Genomic DNA, 23157 nt, shown 5'->3' on the forward strand with positions numbered 1-23157 from the left:
ATAGAAAGCATTAGAGAAAGAACGCAACGACGTTTGTGAAGTGTTTTTTTTTTGTGGTAAAACTAACTTTATTAAACATCTACTGTAGACAAAGCACAAATGTTATCTGCACCCATAAAAAGCTGCAAAAAACGCATTGCAAACGCTGCATGTGAACATAGCCGTATATATATTTTGCCTTTATACAATAGCTTCACCAAATTATTTTTGTGTCATCATATTCTGAGCACCATAAATTTCATATTTATTTTTTGTTCACATCGGACCTGTAGAAGGGCTTGTTTTCTGAGTGGCAGGGTGTAGTATTGGGGCACATATGAGGTGAAATAAAATAAATACAGCATGAGAGCAGCATTGTAATATGTTGGAGTTGAAGTACGTCCTAGCTCAGTAAGGGCTTTCTGTAGCGCAGTCACGTCTCCGCCCTGCAGTTTGTGGTGCCGCTCTCTTCCCTCCTCTCCGCGGCTTCACTGCAGCGATTTCCCGGCTCAGAACTACATTTCCCTGCGCCCCCTTCGGCCGTCCCGCGCATGCGTGTTTCGGGGTTGCTGTCCGCCTCACCCCCGGGCGCTGATGATAAAGGTTCCGTCCCATGGGCAGTGCTCTGCCTGTTGTTGTGTGGCTTGGTGGCCGGGTGCGGAGTGCGCGGGTGCAGGGCGCTTGCTGACCGGCAATGGAGGAAGGTGATCGCCGGCACAGCTCCTCCGGGGGCTCCGGCTCCCTGCAGCGGGAGTTAGGCCGAGGCTTCGCCCATTACAATAAGCATCTGGCCAGGCTGCACCAGAATCTGCGGGACACTAAGAAATTCTTCCGGGACATTAAGCAGACGTACAGCGGGGGCATCGGGGGACCGGAGGCCGATCTGACTGCCGGGGAGCTCGGTAAGGGCACAGGTGCTGGACGGTAGAGGAGTGCGCACACTGTGGCTGCTGGGGAACTACTAGTTCCAGGATGGCTGCGTCACCGATCGCGCCTGCAGCAACAAGTGTGTAATACGCGATCAGCACTGGCTATGGCGTGTGTGCCTGCCCTGTCCATCAGTTGTCAGTGCTCCAGTCTCCTCTGGTCCTGCGGAAGTGGCAAGCAGGGCATTGATGGCAGGGATCAGGTTGCAGTGGTATTTTGCATTGGATCTTACCTGTTGGCGAAGTTTGTGATATGGGCATTGCAGGTTCTTCATTGTGGTGGTCTGTGACCTATCCATTATAATGGCTGCATGTATGGGCTCAGGTAGTTTTCTGTGAAAAGTAAAAAATGACTGCTGATTTGTTATCCTGCACTGACACTCTGGTGGTCCTTGTGTACAGTGCCCCTCTACCGATTCAGCCAATTGCAGGTCTCTCTGGTCACATGCTGTCCATCCATCCATCACCCCTGAGGCCAGTGATTGGCTGCATCGGTCACATGCTGTACATGCATGCATCCATCACCCCCGAGGCCAGTGACTGGCTGCATCGGTCACATGCTGTACATGCATGCATCCATCACCCCCGAGGCCAGTGACTGGCTGCATCGGTCACATGCTGTACATGCATGCATCAATCACCCCCGAGGCCAGTGACTGGCTGCATCGGTCACATGCTGTACATGCATGCATCCATCACCCCGAGGCCAGTGGTTGGCTGCATTGGTCACATGCTGTATATACATCCATCACCCCCGACGAGGCCAGTGATTGGCTGCATCAGTTACATGCTGTACATGCATGCATGCATCCATCACCCCCGAGGCCAGTGATTGGCTGCATTGGTCACATGCTGTATATACATCCATCACCCCTGAGGCCAGTGATTGGCTGCATCGGTCATCTGCTTGTACATCGTCACAGCTGCCCATGGGTTCTAGTTGTTGAGTGAACTTTCCCATTAAGCAAACAGATTTTTGTCTGATTTCAGATCTAGATGTGATCTGCAAGGGTTTTACTGAGAGACAAAGCACGGGGCGTATGACAGATACTGAGAAACAAACAAAAAAGTGAAGTTGTCTCCAAAGTGATTTCTTGGAGACCAACCGCTGATATTACACAGCAGAACATACAGTGCTTACAAGCTCTTTTCAGTTGTTCTTGTAAGTTGTAAGCACTGTGTTGAATCTGGTCAGGATTGCTGGAGGGCACTGTTAATATCCTAATGGCTGCAGTGCGGTGTTGCAGTGGTGGTCGGTTTCCTAGGAAATGAGCTGAAAATAATATCTCGAACTCTACAAAATGTAATAAGGCGTGAACGCAAAAGTTATTACTTTTACAAGTATCTGCAAATATCCATATATGAAGATGCGGAAAAACCTCTTAAATAGGCTAGAGCTTTCACAAAAAATTGTAATATCTGCTACCAAGATCCTGATGGTTGACTGTCCATAGTAATGTGCTGTCTGGTGCTGGGCAGAGTGGATTTGTAGGCTCATATTAAGAACATCCTTTACTTTCAGACTCCTTCATGTGTCAGTTCTTTCTTGGCTCGTGGATGATCTAAACAAAACCCTACAGAATTCCAGCTGTTATGCCTTGCCATGGGAGCGATCGTGATGGCTAACTGTGTGTGTTTTAGGCGACTGTTTGCTCATCAACAACATTGACGTATAACACATTTGAGTAATTTTGCATTTACTTTTGGGGCTCATTGTGTCAGTTTTTCTCAGACAAGTTCTAGCCATATTACCAACAAAGTTCCACACATGGAATCCTGAAACTTGCTATCGGTTGTTTAACTCATATAACATATGCACATATTCTCTTCTCAAATAGGACACTAGTCCCCCAAGAAAAGACCTGAAGCGAGTATTTCAACCTTAAAATCAATACTTTATTAACATATATTAAAGATTAGATAAAACGAATCACAGTGCTTCACGAATACGAATGGGCGAATATTGGTATAAATCCTACTGATACTCAAGGTATATTATGTTTTGGTTTGCAACATAAAGTTCACAATTGTAACCTATTGCTGTCCCCACATAATACGATAAATTATGCAGTGATAATCACTATTACTTATGACATATTTCTGTCCCCACATAATAAAATAATTTGTGCAGTGGTGGTCACTATTGGTCAATGTGATATAACGTAAGAATTCAAGTGCTGTTAAATATACAAATTAAGGGACTACCACTGTTAGGGTTATGTACCCATGGGGAGGTGTCCTAAAGGGATAGAGCATGGAAACCAATTGTCCGCAACGAAGCAGCACAAAGGTGAAACCAAAAACTGAAGGGAACTAAATGAAATACCTGGATCAGTGAAATAATGCTGTCGCCCGTCCGTGACCCCGACGTACGTTTCGAATATTCTTCTTCAGGGAGTTGAAGTATGTTAGTCGTGTGGTGGTATATATATGTGGGCCCGATCTCAGATAAATGTGTACGCTGCTATTTCCGGTCCACTTTGACCTCAAATGACGCATGCGCACAAATGACAACCTCCCAACCGGAACTTCCGTTATTGGCCGGTGCAACACTTACACGCTTACAGGCACATTGGCCGAGTCATGAAGAATCCAGGAAGCGGCCCTCATGAGCATGCGTACCGGTCCAAGACAGGGTAAGTGTATTAAGAGTTCCTTATGAAGGTGCTTTGGACCATTGAATGGATAAAACCTGAACAATTGAAATGAGAGGTGCGAACACTGTGTATGCTGTGTGCTAGTGATAGGATAATTGGGTGACTGAAAGTAAAAATGTGTATGTGATGTGTGTGATGCATAACGTGACAGATATAGTCCTAATGTTCGAAACGTACGTCGGGGTCACGGACGGGCGACAGCATTATTTCACTTATCCAGGTATTTCATTTAGTTCCCTTCAGTTTTTGGTTTCACCTTTGTGCTGCTTCGTTGCGGACAATTGGTTTCCATGCTCTATCCCTTTAGGACACCTCCCCATGGGTACATAACCCTAACAGTGGTAGTCCCTTAATTTGTATATTTAACAGCACTTGAATTCTTACGTTATATCACATTGACCAATAGTGACCACCACTGCACAAATTATTTTATTATGTGGGGACAGAAATATGTCATAAGTAATAGTGATTATCACTGCATAATTTATCGTATTATGTGGGGACAGCAATAGGTTACAATTGTGAACTTTATGTTGCAAACCAAAACATAATATACCTTGAGTATCAGTAGGATTTATACCAATATTCGCCCATTCGTATTCGTGAAGCACTGTGATTCGTTTTATCTAATCTTTAATATATGTTAATAAAGTATTGATTTTAAGGTTGAAATACTCGCTTCAGGTCTTTTCTTGGGGGACTAGTGTCCTATTTGAGAAGAGAATATGTGCATAAGTTCTAGCCATAGTTTTGACAGATAGTCTATGGCATTGATCTCAAGTTCTATAATTAATAGGTACATGACCATGTACTCTTGGACCGAGTGGTCTGCACAAAATATCAGACATGTCCGATTTTGATCCCAAAATAAACCTGCCTTTTTTTTTTTTTTTTTTGATCATGCATTATACGTAGTTGTGAGATATGGCTGTTTTAATAAATATCCTACATTCATACATGCTATGGGGTCTACATTCTATTTTTTGGGACAGTCCCCTACACTACTTTCCTTTCTTCCAGTATACAGATGTCCAGCTACACGACCGTTTGAGTTGGGCGAGTGCTACCCGTGATTTTTGACGGATATATTATTTTTTTTTTTCCTAGGAACAAGAAACTGCCACTGAGAATCAGATGGCTCTCACTAATTCATGCTATGGGTCCGTGATCTCACTCTGATGCCATCCAAGTACAGTCTAAATTTGATGGACTGTCAGAATGCAGAAAGTGAAAAAATTATATATATTATATTATATTTTTTTTTCTCTTCACCGCTGAGAAAATCAGATCCCACTCTGATCAGTATAATCGGACCGATTTGGGGTCTCACCTGCTGTAATGCTCAGACTTGGTGGTTGCTTTCTTTGATTATTCACAAATTATATGACTAATAAAAGCCACTGTAAAGGCGTAGAGTAGAAGCCTTCAGCCATTGTCTCGCACAGAAAATAAATGTGAAATGGTCATTTCAAAAGCTGTGCTGACTTGCACATGTCCTGGATATCTGCCGCATCTGTTAATATGTAAAATTCTGCAGATTGGAAAGTAAGAACCGTCTGTATTCCAGACTTTCCTGGGGCTGGAGTCTCCTAGGTAGAATCCCATTATATATGGTTGCGATTACTATAGCGCTGCATGGCTCTTTGATTCCTTCGTCTTGTGATTCAGGGGCACGTGATGTGATCTGGGGTCTTGGGAGATTTTCTTGGTGATGTTTGTAGTGACCTAAAGGCCACTGATATTTGCAGCGTTCTGTTCTTCACGTTGTATCTCTTCTAAGTGAATTAAGTGGATCTTGTTGTTCAGAATCATGTGCTTCATCGCCACTGTCAATCCAACAAGATGAAAGGGCATCTAGACCGAACTGATAACAATGTGCTGCTGCGTCCTTTTATTACTTTCCCGAGGGCTCGCTCACACAAGTGTATTTATTGGATAGCCCTAAGCCCAATTTTACACTATGGGCCTGAAAACAAATTGCAGCATGCTGAGAGCGCATCCAAAAAGTCTATGGGTGCATGTGAAACATTGGACTGCACTCTAATGTCATCCGAGTGCAGTCTGACGTCTGTGGACTCAGACAATGGAGAAATTAAGTTCTCCGTCTTCTCTGCAACTGTGATCCGATTCTCACATGTAAGAGAATCGGATCAAACTCTGACAGTGTCATCCAAGTGACATTAGCATAATCGTCCGATTCTCTTGGATGAGCGAACATGCGCTTCTCTGACCCCGGCCTTAGAAATCAGACATGCAGTTTGGGGAGCCCTTCATGGGAATCTGTCACTGTTGTGGGCCACGTTGTCATACTGAGCCAATCCCAAAGGCCACAATGAAAATTTAAAAGGATTTCCCTCTGTGACATATATGGTATGTAGAAAGTGGATACCATAAGGCTGAGTGCCCACGATGCAGATTTAAATAGTTTCCGCGGCGGCATTGCATTAAAGTCGCTTGTTAAGATGTCTGCCATGTTTCCCAATGATAATCCGCTGTGCACATTCTGCGGATTATCATTGCAGAAATATCCGCAGCACAACCAATTTGGGCGCGATTTTGCGGCGAAATCGCACCCATTTGCTTGCATTGAACCGCATAACATCCACATGTATATGTGCTTACTTAATGCAGTTCAATGTGCGGATGGTACCCGGGTCTGGAGAAGAGGAGACTCTCATCCGACCCAGGTACCATCATACCTGCAAGTTAATAAAAAAATTATAAATTAAAAAAATAGAAAAAATGATTCATACTCGCCTCTCCGGCGGCCCCCGGTCTCCTTCCGGCTGTCAGGTGATGGTTGCGTGACCATCAGCTGACTAAATGACGTCACTGCAGGTCCTGGCAGTACACCGCGGGCCGCCGAGGAGAGAGGATCTCCACCGGGAGAAGACCGGTGGCCGCCGGAGAGGTGAGTATAAGGTGTGGTATTATTATTATTAATTTTTTTTTTTTTTTTTCTAATTCTTTTTACTTACACTAGATGCACAATCCATCCAGTTACATGGATTTATATAGTGTGACCAACTTGTCAAGCAGTTTCCAAATGATACTAAAATCGCTTGGAAAAGCACTTGAAAAAAACGCTTAAACGCTTCTCCCTGGCAGGAAAACGCATGTACAATCCGCATGCGTCTTTTTTCTGCCAAGGAGATGCAGAAATGCTCAGGAAAATTTCTTCATCATGGGCTCATAGCCTAAATGTTTGGTGGAAACACAGGAGTCCTAACTCCAACAATCACCACTGTAATGGTACATTCATACAGAATAGTTCTTTTGTTTTCACATTATTTGCAGCACTTATCTGGTGGGAAGCAATTTTAACATTATTTTGTAGTAAAATCCACTTCTAAATCCTTGCCAAAAAGCTGTGTGAATATACCATAGTGAGGAAAGTCATGAACACCCATGACTTTTATTAGGGCTTTTGTGCCTAACATTTTATATCTCCCATAATCTGCAGTGGAGAGAGTCAGACATGGAAGGTCACCTGTCCAATTCATCCTCCTTCCGAGAGTGCTAAACTGGTGATGAGACCCCATTCTCCTGTTGTATGATGTACCCAGAGATGTCTGCACCGTGCACTATTGGTGCCCGCGGCTCACCACTACTCTTGTGTGGCTGCTCACATAAAGGGAACCTGTCATCAGTGTTGTATTGGGGTGCCAAGGGTCCACCAGTAACCTACTCCAGGGCCCCACTTTTCAGCAACATGCAAATGTGACATTATCCTCAATCACACATTTCTATAACAATGAACTGGGTAGATTGGTAATTGAATAAGATGCTGCCTTTGTACATAGTGAATCAAGTATATAGTGCCTAGTACTGCTCAGAGGGTGGGGGCCCACCAGAGGATTCTCCTGTTGGCCAGGCCAAGCCTGCCTGTCAGACAAGCAGTTTTGTGTCCACTTGGTTGGGGGCCGCACAGAATGGCATTGCTGGCCGCTTATGCTTTTCTGGCAGCAGGTTGTGCACCTCTGCTGTAGGGGCAGTGACCTTGATTCCAGCGATGTGTCACTTACAGCAAATATCCCTGTATTTGTTTTCTTTTTTTGTAAAATCATTGTTTGCTACTGCAGATCTGTCCATTCTCTGAATGCTGAGCTCTGTATAACCCCGCCCACACCACTGATTAGAAGCTTTCTGCCTATGCACAGTGTGCACTGAAATCTGCCAAGCAATGGTGGGGGTTATACAGAGCTCATGAATATTGAGAACTACATGACAGCAGGTTTACTAGTAGTAACCTCTCGCTGATAAAACAGTGATTTTATCAAAATTACATCATGGAGTCCAGTAAGTGACACATCGCTGGAATCAGGATCTCTGCTCTACATTATGCTGCTTATAGATTAGGTGGGGAAAAAAAAAAAACTGGTGTCCTGGCATCTACACTTCTGGCAAGGATCTGACACAGAAGAGCACGCCCATTTCTGTGTTGGCGATATGTATGAAAAGGGCAGGCTTATTTAAATCGCTAAGCCAGTCCCCTTCTTTGTTAGTTTACATAGACAAGCTCAGCTATTAGCCTTTCCCTGTAAGCTTGTCCACAACACAGATGAGTGGAATGTCACTGTGTGTGTATATATATATATATATATATATATATATATATATATATATATATATATATATATATATATATATATATATATATATATATATATATATATATATATATATATATATATATATATATATATATATATATATATATATTTTTTAGCCTGGAGCCCTGCTATCATGGAAATGAGGAATTTCATGGTGATGAACAGTCCTAGAGGCTCTTCGTAATCCATTTGGCTAATTGATTGCTGCTCTTCCTTTCCACTGATCCCTTAGCCGGAGTGAGCTCTCCTAGGAATAATCCAATAATCGGGCAGTGTAAACAGGCTGCTGATCGCCCTACAATTCAGCACGTTCTTTGGGTGAAATAACTTTTTAAGTTTACTTAAAACAGGACATGTGCTGCCGAGAACAAGGAGTCAGTCTATGCACACAGACCATCGTATTATTGAAAGTCTTGGGCGCATGGAAATGCAATCGGCCTGTATAAGCGGGCTATTAACGACTGCTGATCGGCCACATAGAAGTCAGTCAGCGCTTGTATAATGGCTGCCATCAGCTAGTGTAAAACCACCCTAAGGCCACGTTCACACATTCAGTATTTGTAAGCCAAAACCAGGCGTGGAACAATCAGGGGAAAAGTATAATAGAAACACGTCACCCACTCCTGGGTTACCAATACTGAAGGTGTGAACGTGGCCTGAGGCTGGCTTCCAATGAGCTCTGGCATTCTCTGAGCCAGTCACGTCCTCTGTTTAGGAGGGTAAATGTATCGGTAAATCAGACGAGAATACTGCATGCTGAGTTTAGTGGGGGTTTTTTTTTTTTTTTACTCCTGCTAAGGACTGTCAGGGGATTTTCACATGGAGTTTTTAGGCACGAAAAATGCCCAAACCTCTTACAATACAAGCTTGTTTGTTTTCATGCTTTCCTCCATGCCTCTGTGGCAACCACATCAATATCTGACTTCTCCTTCTGTGGGCAGCATATAAGGCACTTAGAGTAGCTTTCCACATTCAGTTTTGGAGCAGAAAAGCAAAATTCTCTGATTGCTGAGCTCTGTACAACCCCTGCCCACACTGCTGCTGATTGGCAAATTTCTGCCTATGCACAGGGTACACAAAGTGGTGGGGTCAGGGTTGTATAGAGCTCATGAATATGCTTGAGCACCTGGCAGCAGGTTGCTATCTCTCTAGTGATAAATCAGTGTTTCATTAGAAGATTATCAACTACAGCAAGCAGCCCAGTAAGTGACACAGTGCTGGAATCGGGGTCCTGTTTCTATATTATGCTGTGGTGACAAACACCTGGTGAAAAACTAGCTTAAAAGCGTACTTGTATTTTCAGGTAACTTCTAAGAATAAGCTGATGTGCTCGTGATCATACCATTTCTGGCCATTATGTGAGCTAGTGGGTGGAAAGTGGCTAATATATTGTCTCCTATGCACAGCACACAGAGAGATGGATTCCTGTTCTTTCTCTGAAGGAAACAGGCAGATGTAGCACGGTGGACATTATTCAGCAGTGTGGCTGTGAGTCCGGCACAAGCAAAGTATTTTTTGGTGAAAGCTGTGGCACTATTTCTCTGTATCTGCTTGGTTTCACTGTGTGGAGTACTCGCCCTTCTCCATAGCCCAATAGGAGATGTAACCTAATGCCTCACACTGCTGGCAGTCTATCTTTTTACAATTGTCCTAGTATTTTCCACTTTTGTGGCATAAATATGATTTTTTATTTTTTTTTTTGGCTGCACTTGACCAAGCCTCCTCATAGCTAAGCCTCACCCCTGTTTCAAAAGTAATTAGTACATTTAAAAATATATTATTGTGAACAAGTGTTCCTAGGAATGCTCTTTTCACAACAGTCTTTGTGTAGATTGGCTGCCTCCGGCTTTCAGTCATTCAGTGCTCAGCTGGCTGTCAGTCAGTACCGGGGAGTGGTTACAGCTGCCACACCGGTATGACTGAAAGCCGGAGGCAGCCATTCAGTGCTCAGCTGGCTGTCAGTCAGTACCGGGGAGTGGTTACAGCTGCCACATCGGTATGACTGAAAGCCGGAGGCTGCTGGGATGAATAAAGTTCATGTCCTCCCATTAGTCGTCCTGCAGCTGCACGGTTTTAGAACACTATTGACCTCACATCTGCAGGTTGATGGCTTTTTTTTTTTTTTTTTTAAATGATTGGCTCATTTAAGTGACTGATCAGTAAATAGTTACTGATTGAAGGTCCTTTAGTGCCAGTGGTCAATCTGTGTAACCAAACCTTAAAATTCTCCAAAAAGTGCAAAATTTTAACACGTCTATGAATCTGAGGAGTTAGTGTCCACAGTGGTGTTTCCTGCACAGGGGCCTGTAGAAAAGCTCCATTACTTTGTATGGGACTGTGCTGTAATTCTCTGCAAAATGAGGCTGTGAGCGCTGCTGTGCTGATAAAGGCTTTGGTCCTTTTGTTTCCTGGGTCAGTGGGATCCCAGCGGGTCAGACCCCCTATCCATGATGATGTTATATAAGGTCCTGGTTTTTAGTTAAGATTTAAGTTGTTTTGATATATTTTGTCTATTTCTGATAGTACTAGACTCCTTTCCACCCTCCATCAGATAAGACAGTGGAAAATCTGTCTGGTTGGTTGCTATGACAGCGTAATGACTTCTCTGGTGTATTTATAGACGACTGGATAATATGATGGCTGCGCCTTGGATCACATTTCTCTGCTTAGTCTTGCACGATGCCTCCTTAGGCTAGGCTCACATTAATACAGAGCTGTACGTTGGGGTTAGTCGAAATTCCCCCAAAAAAACTATTCTGATGGGTATCCTGACAGAGCCCGACAGCCATTTACATGAATGAGTATGATGGAGTATACTCCATCTTGTGCATATCTGCAAATTTTATTTTGCTTGTATCGATCCATTAATTTCCACAGCACTTTACAGATATTATCATCCCTGACCCCATTGGGGCTCACAAATTTAAATTCCCTAAAGATATGTCATTGGAGTGTGGGATGAAACCCTCTCAGACATGGGGAGAACATGGGTACTCCTTGGTGGAATTTGAACCTGAAAGCAACAGAGATCACCACTGAGCCACCATGCTGCCCCAAGAAACAAACCCTGCCAGGATGGAGGCCATACTTTGCACATCAGCTCCATTCTCGTGAATGGCTGTGTCAGAGCTCCTGTCAGAATACAGCTTTTTTGGGGGGGGATTCTACCACAAAATCCAAGTTGTTGCTCTGCACAGATCAGTATATTAGACCTCGCTCACACGAGTGTATACATCAGACGAGAGCTAGCTGATGGTTTTATCGGATAGCACTGAGACCAATGTTCTGCGGGGCAGTGCAGATCTGCGATGCCCCCCCATACCGATTCGGCATGCGAAAAAAAACAAACGGCAGCACACTGCGACTTGCTGTGCAAATTGGATTGTGCACACCCATTCAAGTCTATGTGTATGTGGAGATCATGATGCACTCGGATGACATCTGAGTGCAGTCTGATTTCCACAGACTTGCAAGATGACGAAATCTTGTTTTCCATACCTGTGCTGCGGTTCTCTCATCTGAGAGAATCGGATCACACGAAGCTGACATTCTGAACAACCTCTGACAGAGTTTAATCGGCGTGTCGTTACCATAATCTCTCCGTTTCTCTCGCATGAGAGCATCTACGCTCTTATGACCCCAGCCTTATTGTGAACTTGGCTTTAGTTGTGGACTTTACATTTACCTTCTTCCATGGTCTTCCATTGCAAGAAATAAATGTACACTTTTTATTTTCAGGATGCTCTTGTGTTGGAGACCTTAGTGTGGACTAAGTAGTCACATTGTGCTCACTTATGCCCAAAAAATAAGTGTTTGGTGGAAATGTCAGGACGTTTCCAGGTGTATACAGTAAATGTGGTGGGAGCTTAGCCCCTTTGATTAGATGGAATTTGTTCTTGTTGTCCAGTGTCATCCATCGCGCTCCTGTGCAGACGCACTTCTCTGACCTACCAAGTACTGTAGTGCGCCTAGGATAGGCCAAAGAGCGCTCAAGACCCGAAGGTAAAGCCGGTGCATGTGCATTACAGTACATTGCTTTGCCCTGCGCAGGAGTGCTATGGGGGACACAGTGTGGATGATGTAGGACGCGTCATACATTTGCATCGGGGAAGGAGGACGTCAGTTGTAAGAAGAGAGGAGGCACCGGATCAAGATCAGAGACTCCCATCTGACAGGACCGCTCCATCTGAGTAGATTAAAAGGTCTTTTTTGTGCCTTGCAGAGCAGATTGGGGACATGCATACTAGTATGCTGTAACAGTGGGCTTACAGGTGCTTTTCTCTACTTTATAAAGGGGGAAAATCTGGTGACAGGTTTCCATTAAAGCATGGCATAACAAAAAAGACAAAAACTGTATCAAAAAGCGATAAAAACAAATGTTAAAAACCACTAGTAACCTAATTTACACAATAGGTGCAGAAATTCTGCAACGTCTAAAGCTGAGTGTGGGAACAGCCATAGGGTTTGTGTACAATCTGTCATAGCGGCTTGGGGCCATAGTTTTTGCCAGCTTTCTGGTGTACAGCTGCTTCCAATGCTGCGCAAAACTGTGTCCACTTCTAGCGTTTTCACATCAGTGTCTGCCAAAACACCACTTTTTGAAAAGTGGTAGGAGATGGGGAGAGTGGTCAAGTACAGCTGGCAAATTCATGTGAAGGGGGGAAAAAAAGTAGCATAAATGACACCAGAAGTGTACTTTAATCACTGACTGTAGTAGATTTCTTGTGGTGGCGTATGGCATTGGAAAAATTATCTAAATTCCGTAGTGTAGCGCCTCTTGCTATTATTCCAGTGGACTCTTTACCACGTGAGCATGCCAGGCTTGGTGAAACTGGTCCTGCTTGTGCCTTCTGTGCCGCCAGCTTGCCACATCTCATTTTATGCATTGAAAAATCCCCAGCATAGACGGACGTGCTGCAGCTTTATGCCACACTGCATACATCTGCGCAGCAGATTTCCATCTGTATCATGTGCATGAGATTTTCTACAATTTCACCTCCTCATAGTTTTCTGTGTCATGTATGAAGTGCTATAGACTTGGCCCAATGTGGACAGTCACTAGAAGACTTGCTGACTGCTAATACCTTTCTCATACTTTGGATAAAAGAAGAAAAATAAAAAGGTTGGTGCTGTTAGCCAGTTAAAAAGATTGCTCTGTGACAGCAATCAGTAATACTTTGGAATAATGCAGAAAAAGTATAATACAGAATGATCTTTTATTATCGACCTTGTGGATGGGCTAGAAAGTAGTGACATTTTTATCTGATGCCTGTACAACATGACAAACACATTGATAAGCTGGCAACAATGTGCCAATTGAAATGTGAAGTAATCCGCCTAGGCTGCAACAATCTTATTCCTGTATGTACAGACAAATCTGGCAGAAAAAATAATAAATTGATAGGTTCAATTCTGCAGCATTTCTCAAAAAAATCTAAAATGTGCATTTATTTATGCAGCGGTTTTTCCTGCTAAGGCGCATGTGTCAAACTCTGGACCATGCGCCAAATCTGGCCCGCAGGGTGATTATATTTGGCCTGCGACGCCAGGACCACCACCCCATGTGGGGCCATTATTCTGTATGAAGGACTTTGTGGGGTCCATTATTCTGTATGGAGAACTGTGAGGCCCATTATACTGTAAACTGGTTGGCCTGCAACTTTGTCCAAGTTTTTCATTTTGGCCCTCTGTGTGTTTTGCGTTTTGACATCCCTGTACTAAGGGCTCACTCACACTGACGCTTTTTCTCTCATGCAAGGTAATCGGGCAGGTGAGGTTAATGACACTTGGATCAAACTCTCAGGGTTTGAGCCAAGTGTCATCCGAGTGTGATCCGATTCTCTCACATGAGAACCAAAGCATGGGTGCGGAGAAGATGGAGAACTTAATTTCTCTATTGTCTCGGTAAGCTTACATCAGACTGCACTCCGATGTCATCCATTCCACTCACACTCATAGACTTGTATGGGTTCGCGTGATCCGGTTATCGGACGCATGCTGCGATTATTTTCACATGCCGAATGTCATGAGATATTTGCTGATCTGCACTGCCCCATAGTATAACATTGGGCAGATTGCTATCCGATTAAACATCACATAGCACTCGGCCATGTTATATGGCAGTGTGAGCGAGCCCTAAGAGACCCAAAAAAATTATATATATATATATATATATATATATATATATATATATATATATATATATATATATATATATATATATATATATATATATATATATATATATATATATATATATATATATATATATATATATATAATTTACAAGAATACATTTATTAATCTCTTCTAGTGTGTATTCATCTGCTTCTCCTCTTGCTGGCAGCTAATACATGTACAGTTTTGGCTTGGTGTTAGTCTGCAGAGCACTGATCAGGCCAGTTGCTTGTGTTCAGTGTTCCACATGTCACGCTGCTCAGCTTGTTTCTATAACCCGTGTATGAGATGACAGTCAAGCCGAGCATTTTGGGGAATTGGCTGCAGTTCTCCCCATGGTGTGGAACTTGAGAGCTTGGTGTAAAATCTTGTACATTGGTGGCAAAGCCTTACAATCAGGTGCACTTGTAGAACTGTGCGTTACACAATAGTTTTATATTTATGTATTTTTCAGGTCTCTTAAAAACCAAGGCTCTTAGAGTACACGTTCTGAATCGCATACGACGTAATTAATGTGATATTTCTCTGACTTCTATAGTTATGGCGTGTACCTCAGATATGTCGTCCCTTTATAATCGGTATGTGTCTAACCACTGATCTGACAATTTAAGTTCTCATTCACTGATTAGTTTGAAGTGGAGGCAGTACTAATCTGTCAGCAGGATTGTGCAGAGTAAACTACATACTCTGTTAGGATGGTGACATTACACTGATTAAAATGATACCTGGGTTGATGAAATCCATCCTGTTGTTCTTGTTTAATCTTTATTTGCAGTTTTCAGTTAATGATCTGCTCGTGCTCCGGGGCTTTATTTGGTGCTTTGTTCTCGTATTCATCCTTATGATCCTTCAGTACCTGCCTCCTATTTTAAATACTGCGCTTGCGCAGTTCATATTGTGGTCTTTTAAAAAAAAAAAAAAAAAAAAAGTACTTTAGCAAAAGGGCAGGTGCGCATGCGCCATATCATCTAACCACAAGCGATAGATGCTACTGTGCAAGCGCAGATGGAAGGGAAAAAAAAATTGGCTGCCGCAAAATGGCGGCTGTACAATAGCGCCAATAGATGCTACTGTGCAATGCGGTGATGCCATTTTGCTGCAACCAATTTTATTTTAATTTTTTTTAAAAAGACCACAATATGAACTGCACAAGTGCAATATTTCAAATAGGAGGCAGCTCACTGAGGGATCAGTGGCCTGTCATTCTGTCATTTTAAGCCCATAAGGATGAATGAGAACAGAGCACCAGAGAAAGCCCTGCCCCGGAGCAAGAGAATCTAATTGACTGAAAACTGCAAATACAGATTAAAGAAGTTGTCCAGTACTTTAGATTTGCCCCCCCCCCCCCCCCCCCTCCAAGGCCCCTGGGGATTTTTGTGACTAGTTTACGTTGCCGATACTGCCTGTGAGCGGGGCTATCCTTGGCCGCTCACAGGCATCACATGACCCCCGCTGACGTCACGACAAGTGAGGCGTGACTCAGCGCTGGGGTCCCTGCGGTGACTGCTGGGTTGTGGGCGGGGTTACCCCCCCCCCCCCCCCCGTGTCACACCCAGCATCCACCGCTTCTTTCCTAATGAATGGGGAGAGACAGAACGCGCGGTGGATGCTGGGTGTGACGTGGGGGGGGGTAACCTTGCCCTCAACCTGGCATCCACCGTGGAACCAGGAAGACAAAGACCCCCGGCTGCTGCCAGCACTTGTCGTGATGTCAGGGCCGGCTGCAGCCGGGGGTCACGTGATGCCTGTGAGCTGCCAGTGATAGCGCTGCAGTATCTGCAACGTAAGCTAATTACCCCCCCAATGTATCCCACCGGGGCCCCTAAGGATTTTTGTAATCTAGAGTACTGGACAACCCCTTTAAACCACAACTACTTCATCAACCCAGGTATCAGCGCCAAACTGACACTGCCTATAGTTTACTTGGCAAAATCCTGATGACAGGTTCGCTTTCACTGTGGTTTTGCTAAATGGCAACTCCTCAGCCACTATGTGCAGAGAACGCAGTATGTCTTTAAAGTGAAAAGCACGTGCTGCAGCATCACTCCCAGCTACCCCGCCATGCCTGGAAGACCTAAAGAGGACAGAGTACTAATTCTCTGATGCAGTTTCCACACTTCAGAATTGGTGGGGATCCCTTAGATTAGACCCTTACTGCTAAAGTGCTATTGCTCGCAGTATTCCTTAATTTTATAAGGGCTCGCTCACATTAACATATAATATGGAGGAGAACAATGTGATAAAACATCGCATTGCACTCTGACCAATGTTGGTAAATGAGTCGGTGCCTTTTCACGAGGTTTTTTTCAGCTTGGATCGGACTAAGAAAAAAAAAAAAAAAAAAAAAACGCAGCATGCTGCAATTGACTTGCATTGGCAAGTGCAATCCAATTCTTGCAGACAACCGGTGCGCGACAAAAATCGCACAGCAAACGAGCCATGCGTGTGCCATCTGATTTTTTTTTTTTTTTTTTTTTTTTTTTTTTTTTAACATTTCATCAGCCAAGTACAGTAAATTCACAGCCTGAACCATCAGAATAGATAGAAATAGGTCTGTGAGATTTGTGTGTTGTTTTCTGCACTTGTATTTAGCTAATAAATACATAGTAAAGAATGGCGTGGGGTCCCCCTTATTTTTTACTAAGCAGCTAAGGGAAAGCTGACAGCTGTGAGCTGGTGTTATCCTGGGAAGGGGCCAATATATCCATGGAGCTTCCCAGCCTATTAATAACTATGCACAGCTGTCTGCTTACACTTTGCTGGTTATTAGAAACAAAGAGGATCCCACTTTTTTTTTGGTCCCTTCCCTTTTTAATAACAGCAAAGGCTAAGCAGACAGCTACGGACTGATGTTAATAGGCTGGGAAGGGCCATAAACATTGGCTAGTAACACACCAGCTTTCAGCCGCCCCAGAAATTGCGCATCCATTTGGAGGTCCCAAGACTATCCTTGACTGTTAACATCCGGAGGCTTTGATGAGTGGTTGCCTGAACACATTGAGAGTACCATGAGAACCTGTGGCAGTGACTAGCAATGACGTCATTAAGGTTATCACAGGTCACAGCTGGCGGTTCTCATGGTAACCTGTGTTTGAGCCGGCTAGCTGTGAACTGCAGTAACCTTACGGATTTCACTGCAGTTCACAGCTGGCATCTCACAGAGGTCACCGTGAGAACCGCCGGCTGTGACCTACGGTAACCTTAATGACATCACTGCCGTAGGTTCTTGCGCTACTCTCAGTATGTTAAGGCGGCCATGGTGAGCAGTAACGTTACTGATGTCACCGCTCATCACAGCCTCCGGATGTAGCAGAGTCGGTGATATACAGACAGACCAAAAGTTTGGACACACCTCATTTTAAAGATTTTTCTGTATTTTCATGACTATGAAAATTGTATATTCACACTGAAGGCATCAAAACTATGAATTAACACATGTGGAATTATATACTTAACAAAAAAAGTGTGAAACAACTGAAAATATGTCTTATATTCTAGGTTCTTCAAAATAGCCACCTTTTGCTTTGATGACTGCTTTGCACACTCTTGGCATTCTCTTGATGAGCTTCAAGAGGTAGTCACCGGAAATGGTCTTCCAGCAATCTTGAAGGAGTTCCCAGAGATGCTTAGCACTTGTTGGCCCTTTTGCCTTCACTCTGCGGTCCAGCTCACCCCAAACCATATCGATTGGGTTCAGGTCTGGTGACTGTGGAGTATATAATTCCACATGTGTTAATTCATAGTTTTGATGCCTTCAGTGTGAATGTACAATTTTCATAGTTATGAAAATACAGAAAAATCTTTAAATGAGAAGGTGTGTCCAAACTTTTGGTCTGTAACATACATACATACATACATACATACATACATACATACATACATACATACATACATACATACATACATCTCAAAAATATAAAGCGAACACTCAAATAACACATCCTAGATCTGAATGAATGAAATATTCTCATTGAATTCTTTGTTCTGTACAAAGTTGAATGTGCTGACAACAAAATCACACAAAAATCATCAATGGAAATCAAATTTATTAACCAATGGAGGCCTGGATTTGGAGTCACCCCCAAAATTAAAGTGGAAAAACACACTACAGGCTGATCCAACTTTGATGTAATGTCCTTAAAACAAGTCAAAATGAGGCTGAGTATTGTGTGTGGCCTCCACGTGCCTGTATGACCTCCCCTACACCACCTGGGCATGCTCCTGATGAGGTTGCGGATGGTCTCCTGTGGGATCTCCTCCCAGACCTGGACTAAAGCATCCGCCAACTCCAGGACAGTCTGTGGTGCAACGTGACGTTGGTGGATGGAGGAAGACATGATGTCCCAGATGTGCTCAATCGGATTCTGGTCTGGGGAACGGGCGGGCCAGTCCATAGCTTCAATGCCTTCATCTTGCAGAAACTGCTGACACACTCCAGTCACATGAGGTCTGGCCTTGTCCTTCATTAAAAGGGAACACAGGGCCAACCGCACCAGCATATGGTCTCACAAGGGGTCTGAGGATCTCATCTCTGTACCTAATGGCAGTCTGGTGAGCACATGGAGGGCTGTGCCGCCCTCCAAAGAAATGCCACGTCTGTCACATGTGCTCATTGTGAACCTGCTTTCATCTGTGAAGGGCACAGGGCGCCAGTGGCGACTTTGCCAATTCTGGTGTTCTGTGGCAAATGGCAAGCGTCCTGCACAGTGTTGGGCTTTGAGCACAACCCCCATCTGTGGACGTCGGGCCCTCATACCACCCTCATGGAGTCGGTTTCTAACCGTTTGTGCAGACACATGCACAATTGTGGCCTGCTGGAGGTCATTTTGCAGGGCTCTGGCAGTGCTTCTCCTGTTCCTCCTTGCACAAAGGCGGAGGTAGCGGTCCTGCTGCTGGGTTGTTGCCCTCCTATGGCTCCCTCCACATCTCCTGGTGTCTGCTCCGTGCTCTGGACACTGTGCTGACAAACACAGGTACCCTTCTTGCCACAGCTCGCACTGATGTGCCATCCTGGATGAACTGCACTACCTGAGCAACTTCTGTGGGTTGTACTGTAGACACCGCCTCATGCTACTCTACCTCTAGGGGTGAGAGCCATGGCAAAATGAAAGTGACCAAAACAGCCAAAAAGGATAAGAACAGAGAAGTGGTCACCACCTGCAGAACCACTCCTTTTATAGGGGGCATCTTGCTAATTGCCTATCATTTCTACCTGTTGTCTGTTCCATTTGCACAACAGCAGGAGAATTGATTCACAATCCGTGTTGCTTCATAACTGGACAGGTAGATTTCACAGAAGTGTTATTGACTTGGAGTTACATTGTGTTTAAGTGTTTCCTTTCATTTTTTTTGAGCAGTGTATATATAATACTATGCTAATGTGAGCGAGCCCTTACACTTAGATAAACCTTCAGTTACTCGATTTGATTTTCTTGTTCCCTTCTATCCATGCTTTTCCCAAAAAGCCAAGAGTATGAATTCTATTGGGCCGTTTACATGTCCCTTTTTTTTTTTTTTTTTGATATGCCTGTCATGTTTCCAAACGCGATTAATCTGCAGATATAGGGCTAATCTGCAGGCCAATAGCGTTCCAATGCTGTCCAGCCAGCTTACTGAAAGCCTGGCTACTGTGAGGAGATGCACTTTTATTCCTCCCTTAAGGCATCCGCTTTCAGTCATACATGGGTGCCTGGCTATATCACCCTGAGACTTTGACAGTTCTCTCTGCACAGATGCGCTGCAGAGCGAGCAGTCAGTACCAGGGCATGCTTACAGCTGCCAGTCGCTGTGTTACTGAGCAGTGACTGCTGCTTCATGCCTGCCTCTGTTCCTCCCGGGAGCCACCAGCTTTCAGTCATAAAGTTCACAAGATCATTTCAAAAAAGAGTATTTTTCATATAGAACGTCATCCATATGATATATTGTATAGCATCAATTCACTACATTATACAAGGTTTCCTTTACTAATTGCATTGATGGTGAGTGTGTCCTCACTGATTAGTCCTATGTTCGGGTACTTGGTTTTTGCTCTTTTTCTGTGTTTCTTTATACTGTTTTGTAGGATACATCCCATCATTACCTTGCATATAAAGGGTTTGCTCCTAAAGAGGAGCAATGTCAAATTTGTGTAACAATCGGTGGTTGTTCCTGGTTGTCCCAATAATGGCTGATGCCAGGTCCTTCAGTGCAGGGAACCAGATTACAATAAAAATGCTGTGCTGTGGCAGCCTTCAGAGCAACGGGATGGGAGTGTAAAATTCCCATAAACCCTGCTGGTTGTGCTGATGCCTCTGCTGCAGGAATCAAGTGTCCAACTGCGATTTGCCGAAAGTTCATAAGGCTGTGTGTGCACAGTGGCTAAAAGAAGTAAGTTTTGGAAGATGTATGAATGATTTGTCATGGCAGCGGTAAAAAGATGATGACTCTATACCAAAAATTCAGCAGATACGCCGGTGTCTGTAAGACTCAATGTGCACTAGCCCTAAGGCTATGTCCGCACGTTGCGTTTTTGCAGCGTGGTTTTTTTTTTTTTTTTTAATGCACATTTTTCCTCTGATTTACAGTATCGGCAAAGTCTGAGATTTCAGAAATCTGATAACACAAACAAGTGTGTAGAAAGAGCTGCGTTTTTGCAAAATGCAGCATGTCACTTCTTTGAGTGTTTTTGCAGCGTTTTTCACCCATAGAAAGCAATGGGTAGTGCAAAAAAACACAGGTATATAAGGTTTTTTGGTGAAGTTGAATCAGATTTATTTATTTATTTTTTTTTGTTTAAATGTTACTTCTTTACTGCCAAGAGACAGTTTTGCATGCAGGGAAAAAAACGCAATGTGTGAACATAGCCTTAGGCATCAAAGCTTTTATGCCAGAATTCTGACCTAAAAAGCTTTGGAAACACACACACACACACACACACACACAACTGTGCGTCATGTGAGGCTGAGCTAAAATTTTGCGACTTTTTGGGTCTCATGCCATTTTTGCCCTGATCTGACAATATGGGAGGAGCTGTGGGGGGATGGGATGTGGTAACACTTTCTGATACGTTCCACAAATGTTACTCCAGTCCCACACACACCGGATTCAGTAACAGGCATGGACCTCTTGATGAATCAGGAGCGTCTGACTCAAGCAGCCCCTCATCAAAGGCCAGCATGAAAAACGCTGGTCTTGATGAATTGTGTTTTAAGACTTCCAACATGTACAGAAGGTGATATCATGAAAATGTATATGTGGAATGTACTAGTAAAACTTTGTGGTTTTCACTTTTTTTTCTTCTTCTACTGTGTTTTTACCTGTCTTCATCGTTCTTTTTGTAATGTGGAAAACAAGACTCCCCCCTCTTCCCCTTTATCCATTTCCATGACCGCTGCTGTTTGTGCGAAGCTTTTGGCATCCACAGTTGCTAAAAAGTATTTTCCTTTCCGGTTTCTCAGGAATTCTTTCATCCACGGAGGTTTGCTTTCCCGTACGCTGGCAAGAGAGCTTTGTAGAAGTACATGGCGATACTTCTGTGAGATTGGTAGTAAACATTAGGCAGCAGCGCCTGCGCCCACATACTGCCCTACGGGTGCTTGTTTCTGGGGCAATGAGTGGAGATCACGTGGAATACCTCTGGGGTCTTTCTGCTCTCTTATGGACAAAGAGGATGTTATCTGGGTCTTCTCTTCTGCAGAACACATTCCTAGACTTCTTTGTGATGTAATGTCTTTTTGGCTTTAGGTTATAGATTAATTCATAAGAGAGGAGTGGAGTTAATACTTAGTCTACAGCAGTAGATAAGCCTTTATTTAACAACCTTTTAATGGCTACTTCAATGGCAATGCATACAAACGGCTTCATTTAGTATGAGGACACTAATCTTTACAGCCCTCTATCCTTGGGTGAGGGGTTGAAAATCGTTTGCAGTTGTATTTTTTGTGATTATAAAACCATAGTAAATTGGGGCAAATATTACTGTAAAGGTCCAGTTACACTCGACGCACTTTGTTTAAATTTTATTTTACTCACTAAAGGCCCCGTCACACTAAGCGACGCTACAGCGATCCCGACAACGATACCACCTGTCAGGGATCGTTGCTGCGTCGCTATGTGGTCGCTGGTGAGATGTCAAACAGTCAGATCTTCCCAACGACACTAACGATGTGGCGACCCATAACGATCTGTGTAACGATGCACGCTTATGTGTTTGTGTCTGAGTCGTCAACAAGGTCGTTGGTAAGGTGTCAAACACAGCGATGCATGCTACCCAGCGGGGCCTCAACGATCAAAGAAATGTCCACACCATTCTGACACGACCAGCGATCTCACAGCAGGGCCTGGTCGCTGCTAAGTGTCAAACGTAGCGAGATCGCTACTGAGGTCGCTGTTGCGCCACAAAACTTGTGACTCAGCAGTGATCTCGCTTAGTGTGACGGGGGCTTTATACAGCACCATTAATTCCACAGCGCTTTAGACATTATCAGCACTGTCCCCATTGGAGTTCACAATCTACATTCCCTATCAGTATGTCTTTGGAGTGACCAATTAATAACTTGTTTACACAGACCAATCAGTATGCATAGGCTGCCATTGTTTTCGGCAGCCCAGGTCCCATGTACACAGGACGGTGCGTTGCTGGCAATGATTATCTTTTGTGCAAACCAAAAGATCATTTTGCTCCTTCATCATGTGATTGGCGCCTGTTTAGACTGCACAATCATCATGATGATCTGTGACTTTAGACTTCCATAATGGGACAGTGCTTCACATGTGGTGACGTGACTGAATGTGTGTGATTTACCTACATGCGATTGCGTGCCGACT

The 23157-nt window shown here is 43.8% G+C and overlaps 1 protein-coding gene across 1 annotated transcript in view; it reads left to right on the forward strand.

Moving 5' to 3' along the window:
• Positions 1–507: 507 nt before the first annotated feature.
• The window catches only part of DSTYK (dual serine/threonine and tyrosine protein kinase), an 82787-nt gene continuing 60137 nt past the window's right edge, over positions 508–23157 (forward strand). The window contains exon 1 of the mRNA XM_073666990.1: positions 508–881. Within this exon, the coding sequence (XP_073523091.1) occupies positions 674–881 (208 nt within the window). The 5' untranslated portion in view covers positions 508–673. The remainder of the gene's footprint in view (positions 882–23157) is intronic.

Source organism: Phyllobates terribilis, unplaced genomic scaffold (genome assembly GCF_046119375.1).
Source record: "Phyllobates terribilis strain yellow unplaced genomic scaffold, ASM4611937v1 Scaffold_2__4_contigs__length_985480577, whole genome shotgun sequence".
Taxonomy (NCBI): domain Eukaryota; kingdom Metazoa; phylum Chordata; class Amphibia; order Anura; family Dendrobatidae; genus Phyllobates; species Phyllobates terribilis.